The sequence below is a fragment of the Solea solea genome, chromosome 13 (genome assembly GCF_958295425.1).
Source record: "Solea solea chromosome 13, fSolSol10.1, whole genome shotgun sequence".
In the NCBI taxonomy this organism is placed as follows: Eukaryota; Metazoa; Chordata; class Actinopteri; order Pleuronectiformes; family Soleidae; genus Solea; species Solea solea.
Window position 1 is genome coordinate 6,621,488 of NC_081146.1, and position 25,868 is coordinate 6,647,355.

Consider the following 25,868-nt stretch of genomic DNA (forward strand, 5'->3'; position numbering starts at 1 on the left):
TGCATCATAACTGATCCGCACCAGTTTCTTAGGAGTACCTTCATTTGCCATCAGCTTGCCCTGCTAATGGCTAACTCAGTGGCTTTAGTGGTCCAAGCTGAACTGTTGCCACCTCAGTCCACTGCCTCGCTCTCTCCTTTCCCATCCCTGCTCAGCTCAGGAGAAGATGGCGAGGATGATAGGGAGAGAGGGGACCTTGTGGAAGGAGAAAAGGCAGCAGCAGACGGTGGAGAGGAGGTGGTTCTGGACATGGTGACATCATCGGCGTCGGGCCAAGCCCAGCAACCCAAGCAGTCGGACCATCCATTCCAGTGTCTGGACTGTGGCAAGAGCTTCAGATGGTCGTCTAGGCTGACTCACCACCTGCGGAGCCACAATAATGAGAGGCCCTACCGTTGCAACATCTGCCCCAAGGCCTTCAAAGGTTCCTCTGCTCTACTCTACCACCAACGGTATACTGTGACCTACTATTAGAGTATTGCTGTAATGAAAACATGGTCATTTACCAACCACACATTTCTCATTTAATTGGGTTCATACACATTTTAAGGTGCTTGGAATTAAAGTATTTTAATACACATTAATATGTACCAACACTATTAAGCAGCTATCATTTAGCTAAAGGCTTAATGTACAGAAAGGTAGCTTTGCACAAATCCTCTCAACAGTCAACATTGAAAGAGCAAATGATATCTAGGTACCAGTGTGACCATTAATTAAATATTAAGGCAGGTGATCTTTAACTGTAAGTGCTGCACAGGATTGATTTTACAGTTTATAGTCTGTTAGTGTAATGGATCACAACAATCAAAAAAACGACTTCTAAGTGAAGTGAATGGGAGAGGAGTTGAATGTTGGCACAGCAGAAGTGTAATCTGACCATATCTTCAACAGCTGGGGAACAGTAGGTTGTCAAAACAAATATCTGAGGCAAAGACTGGATCCACCTCAGCTTTACTAAGAAGTTGTTCAGTCAGTTCAAAGTTGGGTTACCACAAAAGTAAAGGAAGTATATTACTATCTTAAATCCATTATAACTTTGATAAATGCATCTAGACTTGTGATGGTGTATAAAAGTATCACAAAGTGCCATTCATTTCTTAAATGTATTATTATCTGTCACACCTTTATGATTGTGCATAATTAATTGTCATGTCTTTCTAAATAGTTACTTTTCCTTTGCAGGTCTCACTCAGGGGAGAAACCTTACAAATGTCAGGACTGTGGCAAAGCCTTCAAACGCTCCTCACTGCTCCAGGTGAAATCTCAAACAAATTTCAGATAAAAGTAAATACAAGGTTCAATTTTACATTTTACAAAGAGCTCACATGTCTGTTTATTGCCAGGTTCATCAGAGTGTCCACACTGGAGTGCGTACCTTCTTGTGCCCCTATTGCCCCCTGACCTTTAAATGGAGTTCTCACTACCAGTATCACCTGCGCCAGCACACTGGGGAATGCCCGTATCCCTGTGACACTTGCCCCAAGGCCTTCAAGAACTCAAGCAGTCTACGGAGACACAAGAATGTCCATCTTGGTCTCAAGCCTTACACCTGCACAGTGTGTAGCAAATCCTTCACTCAGTCCACAAACCTAAGGCAGCACATGAGGATTCATACAGGCGAGAGGCCATACATCTGTGGCGAGTGTGGACGCAGCTTTACACACTCATCAAACCTGGCCCTACACAAGAACTCTCACTCTAACCACAACTCGGGAGGGAAGGAGGGAAAGAGGGGAGAGGTCGCAAGGAAGGCAAATATGGAGGTGGTGGTAGGGGCAGAGCAAATTACGTCATCCATGTTGACGGACATGGTAGGGTTTGTAAGCCAAGAAGCAACTGATGGAGTGGGGGTGGGGATGGAAGAAGTGTTCCTGTCAACCACCCCGTCCGGACACAATCCCAGCCTACTCCCGCAGCTGACCCTCACCCAATCTGGCGAGGACGTGTGTGTATCGAGGGCCATTGGGACAGAGGTTCACCTGAGCACGGACACCGGGGCCAGTGTTCTACTTTACAGCTGTGGCAGCTGCAGCCACACCTTTGGCACCCAAACAGACCTGGAGGAGCACCAGTCCATCCACATGGCTCCAGAGGAGCACAGGGCCAATGGGGAGGCGGGGCCTGGGACAGGGATGGAGGTTGGGGATGGACTTGTGGGAGCTGGACACCTGCTGGCTGACTTTGAGGAGGTGGTGGAGACTACCCCGGTAGTAGAAAATGGACACACGACAGAGGTGCTCCTTGGTCTGACAGAGGTAGCAGATAACAGCAATGCAGTAAGTGGTGCAGTCTATTGTAACAATAAAACGCTTACACATTTGAGTAAATGGTTTAAAAACTGGAGTGAATCAAAGTTTTATGTAGTTGGATTCCAGACCTCTGTATCACATTTCATCCTCTCATTTGTTAAAGAATTTAAATAAGGGTCCAGTGGCCTCAGTGGTCCTCAGTGTTTTAGAATCTTGAAATGGAGACCTTTGAAAATGACACAGTTTCGCACATTCACTTAACAATTTGAATATCGGCTGTGTATAAAAGGCTCTATTTAGCTCATTGTCAATCTCATGATCCTAGCTCTTGCTTTTCATTATTGTTGTTTCTCATTAGTACTACTTTCTGAAATTAAACAGATTGCTGTTTACACTGGCTTAGTGTATCTGAATGGTCATGTAATAGACGTTTTTAGATGTGTTAGGATGGAGTATTAATGAAACAGAGCTGAATTCCTCACCTTTCAAATGAATGTTTTCAAATGAACACATCAGTATAGATGTAGCCTCATATACATGTTAGCCATTCAAACAATGACTATATAATGTAATTGATTTCAAACTGAAAATATGCATTTATGTATATATGACATCCTTTGGTTCGTCTTCAGAATGTGGGCACCACCCAGGCCCAGTTTGACCTGCTGCAGAGCTTCACCGAGGTGACTCAGAGCTCTGAGAGCGCTCAGCCAGAGGCTAGAACCACATGGGCAGGGCTGTCATGTGGCTACTGCAATAAGACCTTCAAGACCAGTGGAGGCCTCAACAGACATGTGTCACTGGTGAAAATTACTGTTGTAATTTCTCTACCACCACGCTGTAAATGTTGTCCTTCTCTTGCAATAACCGTACTATCCTCTGTGCACCCCCCCCTTTTTTTGTTGATCCAGATGCACTCTCTTTCATCACAGTCCCGCTCTCAGTTCAGCTGCTCCGCCTGTGACCGCTCCTTTCCCCTTCTCTCCTCACTCCTCACCCACCAGCACTCCCATACTCCTGAGCAGCGTCTTCTGGCTGAGGCAGAAGCTGAGATAGTGTGCCCTCCATCCCTGTCTCTGTCTCTCCCTTTGCCCTCCTCTCCCAGCCAGGCTGATAAGCACCAGGAGGGCCAGAGGCAAATCCACGTAAACATCATCACAGTTGGTGAAGAGCATGAGGATCAGCCGACAAAACTGGCCAAAGCCCTCAAAAAGACAGGAGGCAACAAGAGTGCTCCTGCTGGAGGTAACAGAATATTAACAGAACTCTATAATATTTGTTTTTCACCTGTACTGGTAACACTATTAATTTAATGCCAGTCATGCTGTGTTCAGAATCAAAGTGGTTGTAGTAACACATATGGCAACCAGAGAAGTTGATCTTTTTTTATCCACAAATATACGTACTTAAGCACACAAGCGGTTGCTTTTTACTGTGATAATTATTACAATGTTTTTTACAAGTATGACACAGTTTCCCACACTGTCACACAGAGAGGCCGTACCGCTGTTCAGAGTGTGGAAAAGCTTTCAAAGGTTCATCAGGCCTAAAGTACCACATGAGGGATCATACTGGGGAAAGGCCCTACCGCTGCACTGAGTGTGGAAAGAGCTTCAAAAGGTCGTCACTACTTTCCATCCATCAAAGGGTAAGGCTCATTCTTCTGCTGTAATAAATTTTCACTCAAGCTGAAGCTCCAAGTGAGAGATCTGTCATTTGGGACAATTCCATTATTTAGTCATTTTGGAACTCCAGATTTCTCTAGTTTACTGGGGTTTGGCTCTCCAGTAAAGTACATCCCTGCACGTGAATGCACTTTACAAAAGAAAAATCCAAACAGCGATTTAAAAAAAAAAAACCTCTGCAATTACAGTACTCTTGGGGCTATATTTTAATGTTGCGTGTGCTAGCTGCCACTCTTTGGCTGCATTTAGTTCATAATGGGAGGTCGTAAAACAATCAATTCTTCAGTTTCAAAGCATTCCTTATTAAGTGTCTAAGCAGCAGGTTATTTGCTGTAAGTACATTTTTGTATTGCATGATTGCCTAAATCTTTTTTTTACGGAATACTGCTCTTAGTAGGAGGCTAATACCAAACTTTTATAATAATCACCAGTAATAATAATTAACTGGCCATGTGATAGGCCAGGGTGTATTTTGTCCAATGTCAGCTGAAATTGGCTCCAGCTCCCCCCCACGACCCTAGAAAATGAATGAATGATTATTAATCATAATAATAATAATAATAATGATAATTTCTTTCTTATCTACAATTTACCCAGGTACATACAGGTGTACGGGCATTTCAGTGCCCTCACTGCCCTCTCACTTTCAAATGGAGCTCTCATTACCAGTACCATTTGCGGCAGCACACGGGTGAGAGGCCGTATGTGTGTAAGGAGTGCGGCAAGTCCTTCAAGAATACCAGCTGCCTTCGCCGACACAGTCAGATGCACTCAGGACTGAGGCCTCATATCTGCTCCATCTGCTCAAAGTCTTTCTCCCAAACATCAAACCTCAAACAGGTCAGTGTCGTCAGTAAAGATTTCACACCAAACGTGTGTCGATTCTTAACCATTTGTAATAAATGGATTTGTCTTATCTTAATAATGGTTTTCTCAATTTTTTCTTCTCTTCAGCATGAACGCACCCATTCTGGTGAGAGACCCTTTCAGTGCACACAGTGCAATAAAAGCTTTACACACTCCTCCAACCTTCAGCTCCATCTTCGCACACACTCCTCACATAAGGATTTCAAATGCCCGTACTGCTCGAAGGAGTTTGTCATGCACTCTTACTTACAGAGGCACATCCGTACTCATGGCAGTGGTGTTCCATTGCCCTGCCCTGGTGATCGAGTTAAAGATGGTGTTGCTGTGAAAGCCAATGTCGGAGGAGTAACAACCACCACAACCCTGCTCAACCCCATTACCCTGGAAACCTCAGGAAACAATAGCAGCTTGATTGTGTCCCAACCAGCACTTAATATTCCCCCCAATACCTCCCAGAACTACTTTATGATTCAGACAGCCAGCGGCCTGCAGCTTATTCCTCTGTCATCCCCTACACCAGTCCCTCCACCTCCTCCACCACCACCACCTCTATCCCAGCCCCAGAACTTCCTCCTCTTGCAGTGCCCCTCCAATAACGGCAGCCAGCCCAGCTTAATTCTTGTTCCCACAACAAACAACCCTCCACCATCGCTGGAGCCTCAGACATTGCCTGTACTCCAGACTGTTCAAGCACTTCAAACTGTCCTAAACCAAACACAGCCCCAGATACCCCAGTTTTCAGCTGTGTCACAACAACGACAGCAAACCAGGATCATAATCTCCAACAACAATAACAATGCAAACACTCCTGTTGCCACACCAACAAACACCCTGTCATCTAACTCGCTACTGACTAAGCCCATATTAGGGAAAAGTACACGGACAGCACGGAGCAGACGGGGACGCAAACCAAAAGCTACTCTCCAGGCATCTGCAACAGCTGCCGTCAGTGAAACTACAGGTGGATTATTGTCACAAACAAACTGTAGTGTGTCACAAAGTGTCACTAACACTGCCACAGGGTCATCACCGTCATCTGTAGCCACCATTTCCTTGTCAACATCTTGCACTACTATCCCAACATTTTCTTCTTCCACCTCTGTAGTCCCCACAGTGGACACCTCAGGGCCTGCATCAGCTGTTACCGTGGTTACACCAGCAACCACAGTAGCCACGGCATCCGTTTCTTCTCATATCCCTGCTACTCCAGAAAGGAAACCTCATACCACTGTTGGTCAATTGAGGACAAGGGAGACCATTACAGGGAAACAGTTTGTGTTATGCTTTGAAAACGAAGAAAAGGCAAAGGAGGGGATAAATAATGAGGAGGGTGGCGAGTCATATGTTTTACAGTTTGAAGGGGATGCATCAGCTGAGACAGTTGATGGGGGGGAGGGAAAGTCACTTGTGCTTCAGTTTAAGACAAATGGGCAAGATGAAGGAGAAGCAGGCAGGAATAAGGAAGCGATGATGTCATTTTTGCACAACTGGGGTGGAGAAAAGCAGGGTGAGACACATGCAAGACATGAAAGCAGTCAGGGAGAATCTTATGTCCTTCATTTCCACACTGAGGCACAGGACAGTGGGTCGTCCACTGCAAACTTCACCCAAGGACAAGACAACAGCCTGCAGCTGTCCTGTTCATCAACGCAAGGTTTGGTGCCACTTGATGGGCAGGAGGTGGTCTTTGAACTGGGCGGTGAGACCAAAATTGAGCAAGAAAATGAGGGAATGCAGATGATAGCCCTGATAGAAGGTGAAGGGGGTATGATGAGAGAAGCCGGGGCGGGTTGCAGTGCTTCAAGTGGTAGTGTTGGTGAGGGTGGAGGGGCCATGGAAAATATATTTCAGCTGGAAAATGGAGAGGAAATTGTCATAATTGAGGTCAGCACTAGTAGCTTAAGGGAAGGGCGAATGGAGCAAGGAGAGGATGGAGGCATCTCTCAAAGTAGTGAGGTAAAATGTGAGACTGTTGCTGCAGAGGCAAACAAAAAGTCTGTAAAGGAACACCACCCTGCAGCCAGTACAGAGACACAGCCATCCGCTGAAGACGCAACAAGAAACGGACCTATATCTAATTCTGAAGAGATGCACTTCTCTAACTAAAACCTGTGTGTGAGTGAGTGAGAGGACAAGACAGACGGTGAAGGAACGCTCAGCCTGTTAGCACTTTCAGTGAGTTCTCCTGGAGCAGAGAGAACCTGAAATTAGATGAGGATTGTGTTGTAATGCCATGGTGCCACATACTAGAAATGTTATACATTCAAATAGGCTGTACATGGCCCTCAGTATATTCCTAAATATTATGAAATCTAATATTAGTTTAAATGATGCTATCTTTGGCAGTTTGTTTATGAAGTAAAATACGTTTGTGAATAAGTGTTGTAAATGGCCTTTCTTCCCGATGGTAATAAAACATAACTAATTATTAATAAATGTGTTTTTTGCCTTTTGTCATTGAACTTGTTGATGTCCTTCCAATACTGTGATATCTTTATATATTTTAATTAAAGGATCTTAAGTCATCGCATTTGTGTTGTTTTGCTGCATTTAATGACGTCACGCGACGTAACGTTTGCTCAATACGAGTAGTACGTACGCCACTGACGTAGGTCGCCATATTGGAAACGCAATCGGAGCAGCGCACATTTGGATTCAGAATTCCTCTTTCTGGAAGCAAGAAACGACTGTATGGTCATTTGTTCCAGCAAACGTGCCAAACCTGCATGGGCTCGGCTACAAACAGAGACTCTCCCTGTTTGTGTTTTACGTCTGTCAGCTGTATTTCTGAGCTGTGTTGTGCAGAAGGTAAGCGGGAGCGGGGGTCTGGAGCAGAAACGAGGGCTCTGCATGTGTCAGGGGACCGTAGCACTTCATAATAACCATATAAGGAGGTGAACGAGGTCGACTTTAGCTCTGACGATCACTGTTTAACGTGAACACACACACGGTGAAATGGTGTGCATTGCACAAACAATCAAGGATGGAGAAACAGGCACGTTTCAAATCCACCACAATCCCCATCTGTCTTTGTTGTTTTGAGGACAGCGTGGGTGTGATGTCACGGTTCACCACCGCCTCACTCGCTATATGCAAAGACAAGTGCACAGCATAATGTCAATGTTTCCATTTGGGCTGAATTATATGGCGCAAAATTTTTATAAATCAGTCAATACTGTCAGATTATTAAAAATTGAGTTTTGCCCCTCAGTCGAAGTTGAAGAAATCAGTTACGAGTTAATAATATATATTGAACTGTTGTGATATTGCTATTGAATAAAATTATATTGCAATATACTGTATATTGTTATTGAATTATTGCCCACATGGAGTCACACCTATAAAAAGTCCAGCGGATAAGAATTAGTGACATCTAATGATGAGACTGCAGATTGTAACAACTGCAAACTACAGTGGATACCAGACAGGATATTCACACTGGCTGATTTGTCAATTCATGCTGCTGTAGAAATGTGGCGACACAATATGCAAAACGATTTTACACTTATGTGTATACATCCTAAATGTTACACACTAGACCTTTAATAAGCCTGATTTAGACCCAATAAATGAATGGATGAACAGCACAACTGCATCAGTATCAAACATCCCAAAGCTACATGTACTCTTCTTTACACGTGTGTTTTCAGGCTCCCTGTGCAGCTGGTGTGGATGTTTGAGTTTGCAACATAACTTAGTGGAGAACCAGCAGGCCACCTGTTTGAGTACGTAGTCTAAACATGGTGAGGGTGGAGCTGGATCAGGTGGTGATGAGGAGGATGAAGGAGGACGACATAGAGGTGGTCAAAGCCCTCATCAAGGTTGGTACAACATAATCAGTTTAAGTTTTGGACAGACGACTTGGGTCTGGATTTCTGTGGAAAATGTAAACATGTGCGTTATTTTTAACCGGCATCACTTTCTTTCCAGGAGGGCTGTGAGGGCACAGAAAACCGCATCATCCTTCACATCCTCACTCGTCCAATGTGCCTCTTCATCTTGGCTGTTCTCTCCTCAGTCCTACGCTGCCTTGTCCACTCCTTTATCCTGGCTCTCACTATCCCCGTCTTCCTCCTCATTGTCTTTCTCAAAATTACCATGCCACGGTCCATGGGTGTTCTGGGCAGCAGCCGTCCCTACTGGGACTATGTTGGCAGCAGTTATCGGGGAACACAGGATGAAACGCTGCAGAATCCCTACTGTAGAGTCAGTGGCCGAACACCAATGAAAAAAAGGGTGAGTCTTTATTCAGACTAATGCTATATATTTTTTTCTTTTTGAGTAGTGTACTTACATTTGACAAAACATTTCCACCATTCTTTAAATCCATAGAAATACATATTTAAATTAAAGGTAACAGACTCAATTTTCATTTTGGTTGCCTTTTAATGGCGTCATCGGCTTTACCTGTATCCACTCTTTGTGAACCATGGAGTCTTTACGGATATTTAAGGAGCGTCAGAACAGACACAGCTTACACAGACTCCACAGCTAACTGCATGACTTCCTGTTACTTCCATGGCTACCGTAAAGCACATAGCAAATGTGCAACTTCAGTTGTAAGTGACTGTATGTGACAACTATAACTTAAGGGGCTATAACAAATGCTCTATGAACTAGTAGATTACTAAGACTAGTAGTTAGCCACTGTGTTGTCTTTTGGTTTTACAGTTTCTTGTTTATGTTTGACATGACATTTCCATTTGTATTATGCATTTTACTGCTGAATCTCTTCCGACAACACTTCCCAGGATTCCGTGCTGCTTCACAACATCATCAAATGATGTCTTGTGTTATTGTTTTGATTGCGAGACCACAGTGGTGGAATTGACATACTGTGTGTTTAATTGTTGTTTCTTTGTCTTCAGCCAAGATCCAAAATAGCATCCAAAGACAAGGACAAGGAGTCGTCAACAGAGAAAATCAGCCCAGAGAGGGAACAGGCAGCCGGACATGTTTGGTTGGCAGAGTGCGAGGGGGAGATCCTAGGCTGCATCTTCCGAGAGAGTGAAACAGAAGCGGGCATCAGGAGGATCTGCAGGCTGGTGACGAGCTGCTGGTACCGTAAGGAGGGACTGGGTCGGCTGCTTGTCCAGAGTCTGGAGCAGAGAGAGATGGGGACGGGGGCACATAGGGTGTATGCTCATGTACCCTACCCTTCTAAAGTGGGGGAGGTTTTCTTCAAGAAAATTGGCTACAGGCAGCTGGGGGTAGAGACTGTTGAAGAAGAAGAAGACGACGACATTGAGATGAAGCTTGAGACTCCAGAGAGAGGTTTTCTGGGATACCCCCTCACTAAAGTGTTTTACAAAAACCTGTGACTGAGTGACAGTAGACTTATGAAGTGGAAAATAGCCAAAGAATGGCTAAAGATAAAGAAGTTGATAACACCAATGCATCTTTGCTGAAGGTGTCATTACTACAGTGTTTGTTTGTTTAAGTTAATAATTTATTGAATATTTTATTTATGCCAGTATTTATTTGCTCTTATTTGCTTTGTTCTGTTTGTTTGTTTTTAAGTTTTGTTGTTTTTGTTTTCATGTAAATCTCCATTTATCTTACGTGATATTTCTCAATCACATTCAATGGAGTAAAATAAAATAAAAAACTATATACTATGTAATATGCAGAGATAATTTTATTTGTTAAACTGCAGGTATTTGTGGTTGTGCGACTTCACAGATGTGTAGGAGGGTGTTCATTTACTGTATAGGAAGTGTGTGTGGTTGACATGAATCTGCAAAATTTCTGCTTTTATCTTCCTGAGCAACTTCTCACCTTCATGTACAGTATATGGGTCCATGAGTCTGCAAGCAATGCTCCCTCCCTTTAACTTTCTCTGTCTTTCAATTTGGTTTTCTCTGTCAAATTCAAATGTTAATTCATTGGCAGAAACATCAGTGACTGATAATTAAAAATTCTGCATTCATTATTGCTGACAATGATTATCTATGTTAGTCATTAACCAACTTTTTTATGCTTTAGCAGTTGAATGATTGGTTTGTAGAAGATCAATCAGGTTCTGAAATTGTATTTCATACAACATAATAATTTTTATTCCCTTTATTTGTCTTGAAAATTAGACACTTTCTGGTTCATTTGCATTGCAGATGTATGCTCAGGCACATTAATCATGTGAGAATGTGTGTGGTTTGCAGGTGATTGGCAGTTTGTGTTTGTTAGTGGGGAAATGCACACAGCCCCATTCTGAGGCTAACCTTAATTTGCGAAGCAAACCTCAAACGATGTCAGTACAGCATCAACGTGCCACAGATAAACACCACAGGATGTTTGTACAACATTAATGTGTGTGGGAAGGAAGCATATCTCACCTGATCCGAGAACAAATACATGCTTTAATGTGACTGCTAACCCATGATCAAGCAAAACTCTAGTGGAAAATAACTGTCCTTTAATTAACTTGAATGAAAAAGCTGAGCAGTAAAACATCACTGTTGATACATGTTCGACTAAGTGTGTGGTCAGGCCATTTTCACCTTGTCAAGGCTGTATTTTTACTTGTAACACCTCTTGGTCATCAGTTTTGTTTCTCCATGACTGTCAAAAGAGCAGACACCTGTTAGCTGGGCCTCTACCCGCCTGATCTGTATCTATTATTGTTGTCAGGAAACAGATGTGAGTTCACACACTGGAAAGAAAGTCTGTTTGTGACTGTGGTCATGTGTGTCTGCACGGTATGGCTGTGTGTAAGTGTGTGTTGAACGCACGTTTGCAGGGTGTGGGCGGGTGGGTTTCGGAAAGTATGACTTGGCATTTCCTACACCCGGTTCTGCCCCTGACTATGGGTTAAATGCACGGCCATGTCTGGCCATACTGAATGACACCACGTACACACAAACTGCGGTAGTGCACGTGAGTATACATGTGTGACTGTGAGATGACCTTGGTAAACTGTGGTCAAACCCAGAGAGCTGGGTGGGAAGTGGTTTCTTATAGTTTGGCATTTGATCAGACTCTTGAAGTTGGGAAAAGACATGCACACAAGATCAAATGTGCAGAGACATTAGGCTTAGTGCACTGTCAGAGTAATGCAATATGATGTGAGGTTGCTCTGGACATGCACACACACACACACATGAATCACAACATTTTGTGTCACCACACAATCGTAGGATAAATTAAATGAATTCGTTCCAGATGATGTAAAACATATAGACTGTGTTAATGTGATGCTCGTACAGCTGGCTAACGCACATGTGTACTGCACATTCACGAACTGATGAGCGCCAAAAACAGCCACCCTGGGAAACGGTGAATTCCCCAAACCGCAGAGTGCATGAGAGGGTGAGGGGAGTCATGGGAAAGCAGAATGCCTGCATGCAGTAGCAGTGAGCAAGCAGACAGACCTAAAACGGACAGAGAAAAGACAAGGGCAAAGAAATAGACATCCTGATTTGGAGAGGGTGGATGAAAACATCTGATGGTTCAAAGGCTTATGAGTGAGATTTATCCACACGCTGTGGTCGGTCAGCTGGCCTTCCCAGTCTAACAGGGAAGTTGATGACACTTCTACTCCCTGCCTGACACAGTTTGGGAAAACCCAGATCAGAGGACAAAGTAGGTGTCGGGGCCTTCAAGGTCTGTGAATGAATTTGGCTCTCCCAAATGTTGGGGCCAAAAGGGTTTGGGAAGAAGAAAGGGTGAACAGCATGGGCAGAAAGTGGTGATCCCTCTGGATCAAGGAGAGAAGGTATCTGGAAGTTCTTACTTTATGATGTGGGAAAACTAAAGTGAAGACTGGATGACTCGTAAGTGTTTGGAAAGTTTCAGCCAGTTGGCACAGTTTGCTGACGTCTGTGAAAAACCATAAAGGTCAGAAATCACGCCACACTACTCTGGTGTGTGGTCACTCAGATTACCATGTAAAATCTGTGCTGTATCATATTTCTTCCAATATAAAATGCCTTTTAAGGCTTTCCATTAAAAATAGTTTTACTTTAACCACTATGTGAAACAACATTGTAAAGAAGAAAAAAACACCTGCACCATAAAAATACATTTAAAGCATTAATTGTTTGCAGCAAGACAAGACAATAAAAGCTGCTTTCAAACGTACACATCTCCATTGTATCACGCCCGTTGAGCTTACTTTGAAAAATTGATCTGTCCAACCAGAAGCTGCTCTGTTGTATGCAGGATGTTTGTTTAGATGTATAGGTTCTCAGTTCCCTCCATTTAACCCCTCATCTCACACACACTCACTTTCTACCTCTCTCACTCTCTCTCTCTCTCTCTCTCTCTCTCTCTCTCTCTCACACACACACACACACTTTCATTTTTTTTTATTAACTCCATTCGTTACCCACGTCTGCTGAGTGAAAGCGAAGCACTTCTTTCGAAATGATTACAAAGCTAGACAGGTGAGCAAAAACAAATGTGTTCTATTCATATGTTGCGTATGACATGATGCACGTTATTATTGTATGCATGTGCACTCTGCACATGCATACAATATGGGGAAATATTTTTTTTTTCATTTAATTCTAATATCTGATAATCATCAGCGCAAATTAGAGTAACACTGTAAGTCCTTAGAAGCGTGACTTTAGGTTTGTGATTTAATTGATGTTGAACTGTCCTGGTTTCACTGAAATTAGTGAAAGCGAGAGTGAGAAAAGTGAATGTTAGCCATGTTCTGACTGTCCATTGCTCACATTTGGTTAACCACAGGTTTTACATGTGTTTGCCATTGTTAGTTATTAGAATTAAACTTGAAGCCACATGTGAGTCACCTGAATACAAACACGTTACTGAGTTAGTTTCATGCGTTTCGTTATGTTTGTCGAAGAAAAAAAGATAATCCCCTAATACCTCCCGCTAAAATTGTTGGTATTTTGATGATGATGATGATGATGGTAATTTCTGTAAAATTTAAATATTCATAAATACTGTTCTTCCTGCACTACAGCCTTATAAGTCAAAAAAGAACATAATTTCTCTATTTGTCTCAGTGTACTTATGCCTCAAAAAAAGTTCATCTTCCATTACAAGAATGTGCGCTGGGCAAAGGGGCGACATGAGACCTACCTCTGCTTTGTAGTGAAGAGGCGAGTGGGCCCCGACTCCATGACCTTTGACTTTGGACACCTCCGCAATCGCACTGGCTGCCATGTAGAGGTGAGTAATGAAGGTGGAAATAGGAATGCATATTCTGTGGGATAGGTGTGTTCAGGGGAGAAAATAACAAATTAATTTATAGTATGTTCACAATAATGTAAATGTGTCCTGTTTCTCCATAGATGCTGTTTCTGCGCTATCTGGGAGCCTTGTGCCCCGGTCTGTGGGGAAATGGAATTGCTGGAGAGAGAAGGCTAAGTTACTCCATCACCTGGTTCTGCTCCTGGTCTCCCTGTGCCAACTGCTCCATCAAATTGGCCCAGTTCCTCAGCCAGATGCCCAACCTCCGCCTCAGGATCTTTGTGTCTCGTCTTTATTTCTGTGACATGGAGGACAGCCAGGAGAGAGAGGGTCTGAGATTACTGAAAAAAGCTGGAGTGCAGATCACAATCATGAGTTACAAAGGTGGAGGCATTAATCTGTGTACATGTGGAATAAATATAAAGATCGTGCAGACATGTAATACAGTATATGACCTTGAGAGACAGCAAGGAACGGAAGATTCCTCTAGCCAAATTCCACGTAAAAGCCTTTTTTCCTCCATTATTAAGTTGAATATTCTTTTCTTTTTTTCTCTTCAGATTTCTTTTACTGCTGGCAAACATTTGTGGCTAAGAGGCAGAGCCGCTTCAAGGTCTGGGATGAGCTGCACCAGAACTCTGTTCGCCTTGCCAGAAAACTTCACCGCATCCTCCAGGTACAATATTTACCATATCGCATATTTTCATCAGCCAACATGATTTGATTAAATGATGTGCTTAAAATTCTAATTATTTCTTTCTTTCTCAGCCATGTGAAACTGAAGATTTGAGAGATGCCTTCAAACTCCTGGGACTGTGAAACATACCACACCTGTGACATTCTGTTGTCATATGACCAGATTTGTTCTTATGTCTGTTAAGAACAAACATGTTGGTCCATCACTACAACTGCTATACTGAGTTCAAAAGCAAAAAATAACTGAGACAAAAAGTGTTCATGGGGCAAGGGCATTTTAAATGGACTTTGAGGGCCTCAGGCAAAAGGTAACTGGGGGATCCTATAATGACCATATTAACAAAGTTGGTAAATGGCATTTGGCTGAGTTATGGTGTAGTTAAAGAAAACAAAACAAGGTTTAAATGGGTTTTCACAAAATTGCTGTCGCTATGGTCTAATGTAGTCAGCTGTTCTCAGCGAAGAACTCCAGGAAGATGCCTGCTTTGCTTAACCTGTTGCAATGTCCATGAAGTAATAGCAAGGCTTTGAGTGCTGGATAGCTGCTGCTTACTGTTTCTGTAGCATTACTGTTTTTAAATATATGAATATACAAAATGATGTATTGTGTTGTGTCCATGATTGTAGCTTGAAAGTAGTTAGCCCAGATACTTAAGAACTCTTTATCTTAATGCTGGTAATAAAACTTCACCGTAGTGCATCACACATAGTCCAGTGATTAAGTGGGGAACAGTGGTTCATAATTAACCAGCAGAAGCAGAGATATCCTGGATTTATATATTGTAATAGCCTACAAGCCAAACCCTATTTGTTTTGTGTCCCCTCTAGGCTGGCAAATACTTAGCCTCAGTTTGTGCTTCTTAAATGTTAGCACATATTTGGATCTGCTTTAAACTCTGCAAATTCAAGTGCAGGTAGGTAAGAATTAGTGACATCACTGGCGAGTGGCGACACTGCAGACTCCAACAAATGGAGGACTTCTTCACTCATCCCTCCCTTGGCCGAGAAATGGAATCTAATAGACTTTGCATGCATAAATACTCTTTCACAACTTCCATTTTAGTCGTCCACTCCTTCTTCTTGGTTGGTATACAGTGGCCTTATGGGGCAGTGCTGTGCTTTGTTTTTTGTGTAATAAGCCTGTTTCAAAATCAGAAACACACACTCTGGTTGGTTTGTACATTCAGGATGCTGTAGAAACATAGCAAACAAGATGGAAGACTTCCTTTTACAGCCCAATTCTTGCCTAAAGCGGGGAATACACGACACAACTTTCACAGTCATTACTGATTTAGAATAGACGGGGAGTACACACTAACTACTGGTTTCAGCAGATGTTTTTTGACTGAAAGACTGACTATTGTGCCTCATGAGGGATCACAGACTACATGATTTGTCAAACCAACTGAATGCATCAAACTCAAATAGTTGTTTTGATATTCTGACTACTTCTCGTCGTCTTCATCTTCTGATGCTATTTCCTGTGTCCGACTCCTACGTGCTCTTTTTCTTTGGCTGTTGCCGACATGTGTTTGGAGTTGGGTCCTGGTTGCGCTCAGAGTCAGCTCAAAAAGATTCAAACATGTTTGACTGACTGCAACTGAGGTCGGGTCAGGTCTGTTACCTTCTTACATTTGCAGATTTGAGTCTTTACCCCTTACACATTAACAGATTTCTGTGCCAACTAGCCATGACAACTGTCCCCAACTGATTGGTGCAGCCCAACTGTGAATCATGGGTAAAATTAGGCAAAATAATAGTGTGTCTCCAGGTTAAATTACACAAAAGCCTTATTCTAATGCTAAGAAACCCAAAGAAGTCTTATTTTAAAACAATAATACTTATGTATGGAGTAGTATATAAAAGTGTTATCAATAAAAAAAAATGACTACCTTTTTGCACAGATGGTTTGAAGCTTCAGAACAGGGTCAAATGTTTTAGGACCTTGGGTCCAATGTCTATCCAACCCAGTCCAAAAACTTTGAAATGACCTAAATAACCAACAACAAAACAGACAATAAAACAATAAAATAATGTAGAGAATATAAAATATATACATATGTAAACAACACAAATAAACAAGCCGTTTATTGTTTAAACAATAAACGGCTTGTTTATTGTCAAATCAACGTCTCATACTAGGTCGAAAGAGTGAAGAGTTTATAAATAATAAATGCTAATAAATGAGCAGCACAAACCTGGCCCTCTAAATGGTCACTTATTTTTGTTTTTAAGTTAAAATGTTGTAATTTCTGAGCACACGCCCAAAACAGGTGTTTTCTTGGACACAGCTACAGCTACAGCTAGTGTCCTTTAAGCTAGTTCATGTGTAGTTCATAGTGGAAGTGAAGCCTAGCACTGTTGCCCTGACACATGTAAGTCAACAATGTGTGCGACTAGAATCCTTACAACTGTACCGTTGGCAAAAAAAGAGGTGGAATGCCTCTTTAAAGACGTCACTGATGCTGGCGGTGTAAACGGCTTGTGCGCGAATACGCCGTCTTTTACGGTCCCGCCGCCGTTAACGCCGCGCGTGAACGTTACTCTCGCCGTCACCACCAGCGGCGTACACCGACCGAGTAAAAGTCAAGATGGCGACCGAGGGTCAAAGCGAGTACGAGTCTGTCCTCTGTGTCAAACCTGATGTGAACGTTTACCGAATCCCACCGAGAGCCTCCAACCGTGCCATCAGGTGAGGCGAAGGTGATGGAGGGATGGAGGGAGGGAGGCAAGGAGGGCAGCGAGCGGCCTGACAGCGAGCTTTCTGACCCAGCTGCATCCGCGAGCCGCGCCGTTGCCTCGGCGACTCTATTAGCCGAGCTCATCCCTTAATCACGCAGCCTCACGACATTGCGGTCACTGTTTGTGTACGCGGTGTATTTTATTTGACAAGGTCGTGATGGGGAAGTAATGCAGCTCAATATTAGGGTTTGTACCTGCACCACACGGACTGTACACATTGGTTACATCCCTGTCAGTGTCCGTGTGTTTGTATTCTTTCCTCCAATGGTTCGTCAGAGGAAAAAAAAACTAGTGCTAACACTGATTAAAGTCCAAGCAATTGAGAGAGAAATGTGTATGGAATTATACAAGAGGGAAGGCACGCTTTTTCATATAATTCAATGAAAAATCGATGAGGAGAGGAGCTGGGGACAGTGATGGCAGATGAAGAGTGGAGGCAGATGTGTGTGCAGGTACACGAGATAACCAACTCCTTATTTTGGAGAGAATTCTCATGGAAAACAATTGCAAGAAACTTTCAGACACTAGAAAAAAGGCTCTAAGGTTGGAACAGGACAGGGTATCACACTGCTGGAGGAATAGATGGAAAAATAATGCAGGTTATTCGCATGTGTTTTGTTCACATGGAGCAGTAAATGTGATTAGGGCAGGGGTGAGGAGGTCATTGGAAGGCCTTCATAATTCCAGCAGGCTGAATAATGAAGAGAACAAAGACGCACCTGTGTTGAATTCTAAGAATCGCAGCATTGAAACAAGTTGCAACGGGTTGAAAGAATCCAAGATACAGTTAAATGGAAGGAAACAATTCAAGAAGTGCAAAAATATGGAGATGATCACTCTCAGAATAAGCAATTTGAATGAAAGTGGAATATGGTTGATGGTGAATTAAAGTGAATCAAAACTGTATTCTGTTTTATATTGTATTTCTGTAGAGGAAACATGAATGGTAAACTTGAAACGTTAAGTGTGTCTTTAAGTAAAATAAAGGGAATTATACTTTATTTTACTCAAGAGATTCTCATTTGGTTTTTGTTTGTCCCTTTATTTGGCAGAAAATCTTTCCGCGAGCTGTGAAGACGAGCCAATGACTCTGTCTTTTATTCAGCCTTTTATTAATTAACTGCAGGAGATCTGTTCTTTTTTAAAAAGGTTTAGTTCATTTTTGCATTTTAGCCTGATCCACTGCAGCTGCATCTGAGTGAACATGGCTCTAACAAATCAGTAGCACGGGGCCGACTCCCCCATGAGGCACGTGATTGGTTAACCAGTGTCCATACGCACAGTGGGTCAGGGTGATGATGTAATATTTCAGCCTAAGGTCAAGGTGAGTGATGCCGTAGTCATGTTTGGTTGACACAGAGTGTAGCTAACCGCGTGTCTGTGCGTGAGACAAACCATAACAGTGACACACACACACACGCAAACAAAACATTTTCTTTTCCCTGTGGTCTGTTTTTGTTGCCTGTCTTTGTCTTCCATGTCGACATCAGTCTCAGTAAACTGTTGTCACCAACCCTCCTACATCATACCGTCTTGCTGACTCTGTGTATACGTGTGTGTGTGTGTGTGTGTGTGTGTGTTCCAGGGCAGCCGATTGGAAGCTGGATGCTCCTGACTGGACGGGACGCATGCGTGTGACGGCCCGGGGGAAAGTGGCCTATGTGAAATTGGAAGACAAAATCTCTGGTGAGGGAGCAGCAGACGGGACAGCTCCTTTGTTTACTGGCACTGTCGCTGCTGTAAATTATTTCACTGTGTAGTCTCGTGCTCACCGTCACCCTCTCTGTTACTCATCTCTTCCAAGGTGACCCAGCCCACATTCAAGCATGCAATTCTTTTATTTTTTTTGTTAAAAAGCAAACAGCTTGATAATCTCTGTCTGTCTGTGTTGGAGTACTGAAAGGACTTCTCCTCAGACTAAACTTGACATTTGCACATTTCGCACATGTGACTGTTTACAAGAAGTTCATTTTATTTTATCGTCCACATAAAATATGAAATGGCACATCCTATTTCAAACTTTATGCTTTCCTACTTACGGACACATGTTTATTGGCACAAACTGGAACGTACTTCCCTGAACTGAACTGTTGGTGTTAGAGCTCTGACATTAAAGCTCAAAAATAGTCGTAAAATGTAGAGTAATGTGCAAAATCTTGTAGCAATGCTAAATGTGTAATTATATCTGAAGCCCTTTATTAGAATGCAACCACAGAATACAGGAAATATGTATGAAAAAACAAACTTTACAAACTTAAGTGTCAAATATATAGTGTGACCCACCGTACACTTGAACAAAAGCAGAAGCATGTCTCTCTCTTAATCCTGACTTGGAACTCTAATTAATGTCATAGTTAAAACCTGTGTTTGTGCCACTATTTCATGTAAAAAATACCTGCTGTGAAAAAGCTCTATTACACCAGGATATTCAAGACACGTTTGAGCATTACATATACACATGTTATATGAGTCTAACTCATTGGAAGCTTGTTGATGTTTGACTTTCAGTCACATCGTTCTATTCAAAAAGTCCAAGATCTTTTGTACAATCACAATATTTGTCAGACATAAAATCAGAAAGGCCAACAATGGCCTATCTTAGGTGTGGGGTTTGATAAATCCATGTCCTCAGACGTTCACTGCAGGCGTCTAATGAAAAACTGCTTCTTTCACCTCAGGAACATTTGAAAGCTGGAGACCTTGGTAACAAAACCTGAGCTTGAAATGGTCCTACATTCTCTTCATGCTTTTTACTAAAGACAGTAGTCGACCGTCTTCAGAGCGCTGCAGCAAGGCTTTTAACTGGGACAAAGCGCCAATCGATTTTAGAATTCAGTTTAAGTTAACTTTTAGAGCTTTGCATGGCCAAGCCCCACCTTTTATATTTCCAATCTTCTTAGGCAACACGTTCCCTGAGGTCATCAGAACAATGACTTTTGATGTGCACGTACTTCCCTTTCCCCTGTGCTGTATGGACTCTGTTGATTCTTTTAAGAAGGTGTTGAAAACTTATCTTTTTAGGCAGGCTTTTACTTTAGGGTTGATTTTAATTTGTGTATGACAACTGTGCATAGTATGCTATAGTATGTGTTCTTATTTGTCCTTGTGTAGTATTATATTTATGATTGTAGAGCACTTGATTAGTTTTATCTGTGAAAAGTGCTACACAAATGTGCTTTACTTAGTCAGTTACTAAGATTTTTGCACGTTACTGTAAATGCTTGTTACCTCTGAACCATTATCCAAATGGTTGATGATACATGTTATTATCTATTTTGATCTGTTCTGCAGGGGAATTGTTTGCACAGGCACCAATAGAAGAATATCCTGGGATCACAGTGGAAACAGTTAGTGACTCCAGTCGTTACTTTGTGCTCCGCATCCAGGATGAAAGTGGTGGGTGACTGGTTTGATGCTAAGCCTTCATTGTTCAGTAAATATGCTGAGAATACATAGGGTATGTGTTTGATGGGGCAGTGATGCAGGTCTATTAATAAGCTTGTTTTTTCTGCTTCATGTCACTCATAGGCCGCAGTGCATTCATAGGCATTGGATTTAATGATCGATGCGATGCCTTTGACTTCAACGTTGCAATTCAGGACCACTTTAAGTATGCAGCTGTTCCCTCGTGAATCATAAACTCATTCAACAGTGAATAGGTTCTGCTCACTTTGGTTATCTTTAATCTTTTTGCATATTTGTCTTTCTTCCTGTTTTTCTTAGGTGGGTGAAACAGGAAGATGAGTTCAGTAAGCAAGCGCAGGCTCCAGACTTGACTCCCAAACTGGACCTGGGCTTCAAAGAAGGACAGACCATAACGCTCAATATTGGGGTGACTTTTATTTTTATAATATTACATTTTTTAATTTCCATTTTATCTGTATGGAGCCCAATCATAAGCTACATTTACATAATAGGTAAGGTTGAAACTATGGATATAGCAATACCACTTTTTCATGTCCAATACTGTATGATATCACTGCCTTGAATGAGGTGTACTCAATGTTTTAACTAATGAAATCATACCAAGTGACCATGATGAGGTTCTTACTTTTAATCTGAAGTCATAAAGGGATAGTTCATGTTCTTTGTATTGTGGTTTTATGAGGTATTAGCTGAATGCACTGCACGGCCTGTTAACCATGCTTCTACTGCACGTCTGCTGATTACATGGATGTCATTGGATAGAGAATGAAATACAGATGATTTTAACCCTCATAAAAACTACACCTTTTTAGCTGGAAACTCAAGTTTGTAGTAGTTATTTTGTATTTTCTACTGCCTCCTCATTGTTTGTCATGTAAATCTAAATTAATGACTTAAAGCTCCAAAATCACAATGTAATATAAATGATAATAAATTTGCTGATGGTGGCAGCAGTGGATTAACAACTTCTGTGTGATGTGATATAAAATGATGTGAACTGATGTGCAGGAGAGTGAGCCTTTTAGGTCCGTGTTGATATTATATGTATCTTCAAATTCAAACTCACGCAGGGTCACCCACTTCTGTTTTCTCATGTTGATTATTTTCTATAGCAATCCAAAAAGAAGGACAGGTCTCGTCCTCAGAGTTCAGGTGGCTTCGGGCTCCTTCCTCCTCCGCCTGGGGGAAAACTAGCACCACCGCCTTCATCCAGATCTACTAATCACAACACACAACCGTCTGCAGGAGTGAGCGACACTGGTAGGCGACTATATAAAGAGTTCATTACATTCTGTCTCGGATGTTTTTCTACATATACATGAGCTTTTATGTGGGATGTAGATAGCTAAAAGTGTCTATTTAGGAACAAATAGATTAGAAAAGTAACAAAAGCTTCAGTTTTCTTATGTTCTAAAATCACATCCATCACCATCCAACACCAATAATAAACAATGTATATCTATATTTTAATCACTGGTCATTCTGGTCATAAAAATCAACAGTAGCTATGTTTTACATTTGCAAAATTCTTCATTCCGAAAGGTTTTGTTCCAATTGAATCTACAATTCCATCGTGTTGTCTAATTCTCTGAAAGTAGAAGAAGAAGTTTCACTTCCACTTCTGTAGTAAACAAACGCTGCACGTGTCTCCTCGTCCCCTTCGCTGTCCACTATCCGTCTCATTGACTTTCGTGTCTGTTCATTATTCTGTTTTTGGAATGAAAATGCAGCAGTAACAAAACACAAATACGTCTCGTTGACGTGGATCAGACACGTGATGGCGCCAAACCAGGAAGTCATGATCGGATCGGCGTTCATACAAACAGTCGATCCGAATGACGATCGGCATGTACCAGCACTCTTGTTCGGAATAAAATGTCTTTCCGAAATGGGCTGTATCGGAGCGGATTGGCACGTCGCATGATGATATTTTTATTCCGATGACTTGTGTCCATGCGAACATAGTTACTGAGAATTTGAGGTCATGAAGGTTTTTCCATGTGATCATATAAACTCCACATCAAACTCAAATTATACTTTTTGGCACATGCATGCGTCACATCCGTGATAAGCATAACACTGTACTCACACCTGAGGGCAACGCCGGCAGTCACAGGCAGGTTTTGGGAAGTGTAAACAAAAAGGGAGCATTTAACTTCGTTATCCCACTAATTCACAGCTTTATTTCCGTTTTGGTTGTGGAGAGACACAACAGTTTGAATTCTCACTGGGGCATAGAGTGTGACCTGACGGTGGCCACTTAGAGGTCTCGCGTTATGAAGGCTCATGTAAATGGTGAATATGAAGCAAAGGAAAGTTATGTGTTTGATGAGAGCTTTTATTTCCTTGGCCCCTTCGTGGTCAGCTATAAAGCTGTTTCCAATGGAGCGCTTGTATCCACAGTCTTTACAGTGAAGGTGGTGCGTGCAGTGTTATGCTGACCTGTAGTAATTCTAGCCAAAACTATGGCAGGTACACTCCCCTTGTAAAACACTGTTTGAATTCCATTTTTAAAAATATGGTTGCCCCTTTGTAAAAGACTGTGGATCACGTTGATTTATTTTACAACATGAGAATGTCATGTAGGTGTGCACGGCGTTTCATTTTCATGTGCTGAGGTTAGGAGATGTCTATCAGAGACACTTCTGAATACAGGTGAGGTTTTGTTCAGGAGTAATTTGTCTGCACAGATCAGGTCCTGATTTCTCAGGATGCTACAGGTTTTTATGGGAGTTCCTTCCTGCAGTTTAGTAGAAAATTGAGTAATAAGTTGTGTGGGTTTCTTTTGGCTTCTTAGTGGTTTATGGAACAAAAAGAAGTTGACTTCTTTAAACCTCAATACCTCATGTTTCTTCATTACTGCGTGAACTGAACCCCTTTAGGCAAGACGGCTTTATTTATAGAGCACATTTCATCACGTAGAAACACAGGCCACATCCACACAGCAAGAGAATTTTCCCTATATGTTGTTTTTCTTTTTCATTCTTAAAAGGTTTTCCGTCAACATGGCGTTGTTTCAAGAAATGTCTTGAGAAACACACAGAGGTGGCAGAGGCTCCCAGGACGCTGGTTCAGTGTGGATATAAAGCAGATATGATAAAAAATACTTTTTTAAATTCTCCTAAACTCACTCTCGTGTGTCCGGACCCTTAATGTGCTTTACATAGAAGAATAAAAGACGTAAAACAACTTGAGGTCAGCTCAGGGTCCAGGATCACAGCCAGGCTTGGTGATGCAATAAGTCAATACTTGTAGGTTACATTTCAGTCTTCACATCAGTTGGAGGGACGTGTATGGTTGTGTTTACCAGTGGACTTGACCAGACACAGCAAAATGTCAATTATCTGTTATTGTTTTAACCAGCAGGTTGTTTGCTAAACCTGGACTCCAGTAACTCCAACTCAGTGGCTCCGTCCACCACCACCACAGCCAGCTCTGACCTGTGGGGAGACTTTGACTCTGTTTCCTCAAAGTGAGACGACACACGACCCTTCTACTGTCTCTGTGTGCAAAGCTATACGGCACATTTTGCAGCCATTATGGGGTCCTGTATCTGACCTTACGTGAGTTTCTTGTTTGTTTGTTTTGTTTTTGTTCACTTTCTCATGTCCTTTGTTCTGTCTGAGAAAACGCCCGGATCTCAGAGCACATTTAGAATTGTTGCTCATTAACCATGTGTCCTACTTGTGTCATTCTTACTAAAGGTTCTTCTCTCCCTCTGTCTGTCCTAGTCTAACGTTCTAGTTTCCATTTTTGAATCCTACCTTTGCCCCCTTTCCTCACTGTTCCAGTGGTTTATTTGCTAATTTATATTGTAGAATTGAAATAAAAGAACTATGATAGAAGGGTTAGAAACATCTGATGAGGGGGAACTAATTAAATACAATAATGAATGAATTTTATGTACAGAGAATATTTATTCTAAATGTATATATTATCAGCAGTTTGTAAGTATTGCCATCGCTGTTGTCACCTGTATGTACTGTAGCTTCTTTTTCTTCAAGTCTCCAGCAGTGGGACTGAAAATATGCACTGACAGTCTGCTCTGTCTTTGTAGTTAGTGATGTATAATCCATATTTAACACAGGGATCATCGAATAATAGATTCTAGGTTCATGTGAAGTTTACCACGAAATGATTTTACTTGAAAGAAACCAGTTGAGCTGTAACTGATTTATGGGGTAGATGTGCTCTCTAGCACTCTCTAGTGGGCCTTTGTGGGTTTAGAGCATTAACTTTGAGGATTTATCATATCAAGATGCAGCTTTTGATCACATGTTTTGTTTCAACAGTTTTTAAGTGTAAAATCATGACAGAGAGATAGTCGAGTAGGAGTGTTAGGTCATGCAATAGGATCTTAACAAATAGAAGCGAGGCATTAAGTGCTTTTATCGTCGCCTCAAGGGTAAATAAAGATGATTTAGTTCATGTTATGTCATAACTACTCAGCACAGCTGTTAAAAGCTGCGACTGGTGAGTCATCTGTGTCACGACCTGTTTCCTCCTCAATGAATGGGTCTGTGTTTCTGCACTGGGATGGGCCTAACCTCCTTAATACTTCCTGAGAAGGTGAGCAGGTTGCAGACCTCAGCCGCAGCATGTTGTACTGTACAAACAAGCTTTTGACTGTGAATTTAAATTCCACGTTAAGATCTAATGTTGTTCAATTTATGATTCCAATGCAGACAAATGCAAAAGTGTGGGGGGGGGGGAACGAGTCAGTCCGTGTTTGACGTTGTGTTTTTGTTATGTACCAAGAGATGGTCTCGTGTTACACCGATATCACATGCGCATGTGTTGTGACAGGTATGCGGTGAGGAGTGGTGTTGTGGTGGCGGATTGACACGCACAGAGTGTGTGAGTGCGAGTGCTTAACAGTGTTTTGTCAGTGTTTGTTTACTGTTCAAATGATATGCATTTCTCCCAAACGTTACGTGATATTAAGACTGTATATGTGTATGGAGATGTATATGGAATTGAATATGCAAAGAAAAACATAAAGATATAATTTAACGACCATAACGTTCATTTGTTTTTACTC

At 42.0% G+C, this 25,868-nt stretch overlaps 4 protein-coding genes and 1 long non-coding RNA gene across 8 annotated transcripts; 4 read left to right on the forward strand and 1 right to left on the reverse strand.

Moving 5' to 3' along the window:
- Positions 1-66: 66 nt before the first annotated feature.
- Positions 67-7,242, forward strand: znf628 (zinc finger protein 628). The gene is made up of 8 exons (XM_058648460.1): positions 67-452; positions 1,186-1,258; positions 1,347-2,279; positions 2,885-3,055; positions 3,164-3,497; positions 3,746-3,900; positions 4,535-4,777; positions 4,892-7,242. Exons 1-8 carry the CDS (start codon positions 67-69, stop codon positions 6,908-6,910), a joined length of 4,314 nt encoding a protein of 1,437 aa, XP_058504443.1. The 3' UTR covers positions 6,911-7,242.
- On the reverse strand, positions 229-17,203 carry LOC131471755 (uncharacterized). Of its 3 annotated transcripts, none has more exons than XR_009242022.1 (5): positions 17,069-17,203; positions 16,552-16,650; positions 14,154-14,261; positions 13,853-13,976; positions 229-363 (listed from the first exon to the last, which is right to left on the reverse strand). It is a non-coding gene; the product is annotated as an uncharacterized LOC131471755 (long non-coding RNA). The 3 variants fall into 3 exon arrangements; XR_009242020.1 differs by lacking the exon at positions 17,069-17,203 and adding an exon at positions 16,858-17,047; XR_009242021.1 differs by lacking the exons at positions 229-363; positions 17,069-17,203 and adding exons at positions 9,884-10,021; positions 16,858-17,047.
- nat14 (N-acetyltransferase 14 (GCN5-related, putative)) lies at positions 8,489-10,305 on the forward strand. Its single transcript, XM_058648473.1, has 3 exons — positions 8,489-8,625; positions 8,735-9,040; positions 9,673-10,305. The coding sequence occupies exons 1-3, from the start codon at positions 8,545-8,547 to the stop codon at positions 10,123-10,125; spliced, it is 840 nt and encodes a 279-aa protein (XP_058504456.1). The 5' UTR covers positions 8,489-8,544; the 3' UTR covers positions 10,126-10,305.
- Positions 13,166-14,782, forward strand: aicda (activation-induced cytidine deaminase). The gene is made up of 5 exons (XM_058648478.1): positions 13,166-13,185; positions 13,777-13,942; positions 14,065-14,347; positions 14,524-14,639; positions 14,732-14,782. The coding sequence occupies exons 1-5, from the start codon at positions 13,166-13,168 to the stop codon at positions 14,780-14,782; spliced, it is 636 nt and encodes a 211-aa protein (XP_058504461.1).
- On the forward strand, positions 17,112-25,849 carry LOC131471750 (adaptin ear-binding coat-associated protein 1-like). Of its 2 annotated transcripts, none has more exons than XM_058648474.1 (7): positions 17,112-17,351; positions 18,987-19,087; positions 20,693-20,797; positions 20,930-21,011; positions 21,125-21,233; positions 21,940-22,087; positions 24,191-25,849. In XM_058648474.1, exons 1-7 carry the CDS (start codon positions 17,251-17,253, stop codon positions 24,301-24,303), a joined length of 759 nt encoding a protein of 252 aa, XP_058504457.1. In that variant the 5' UTR covers positions 17,112-17,250; the 3' UTR covers positions 24,304-25,849. The 2 variants fall into 2 exon arrangements, with proteins under 2 accessions (XP_058504457.1, XP_058504458.1); XM_058648475.1 differs by having other exon boundaries at positions 24,194-25,849.
- Positions 25,850-25,868: the final 19 nt, after the last annotated feature.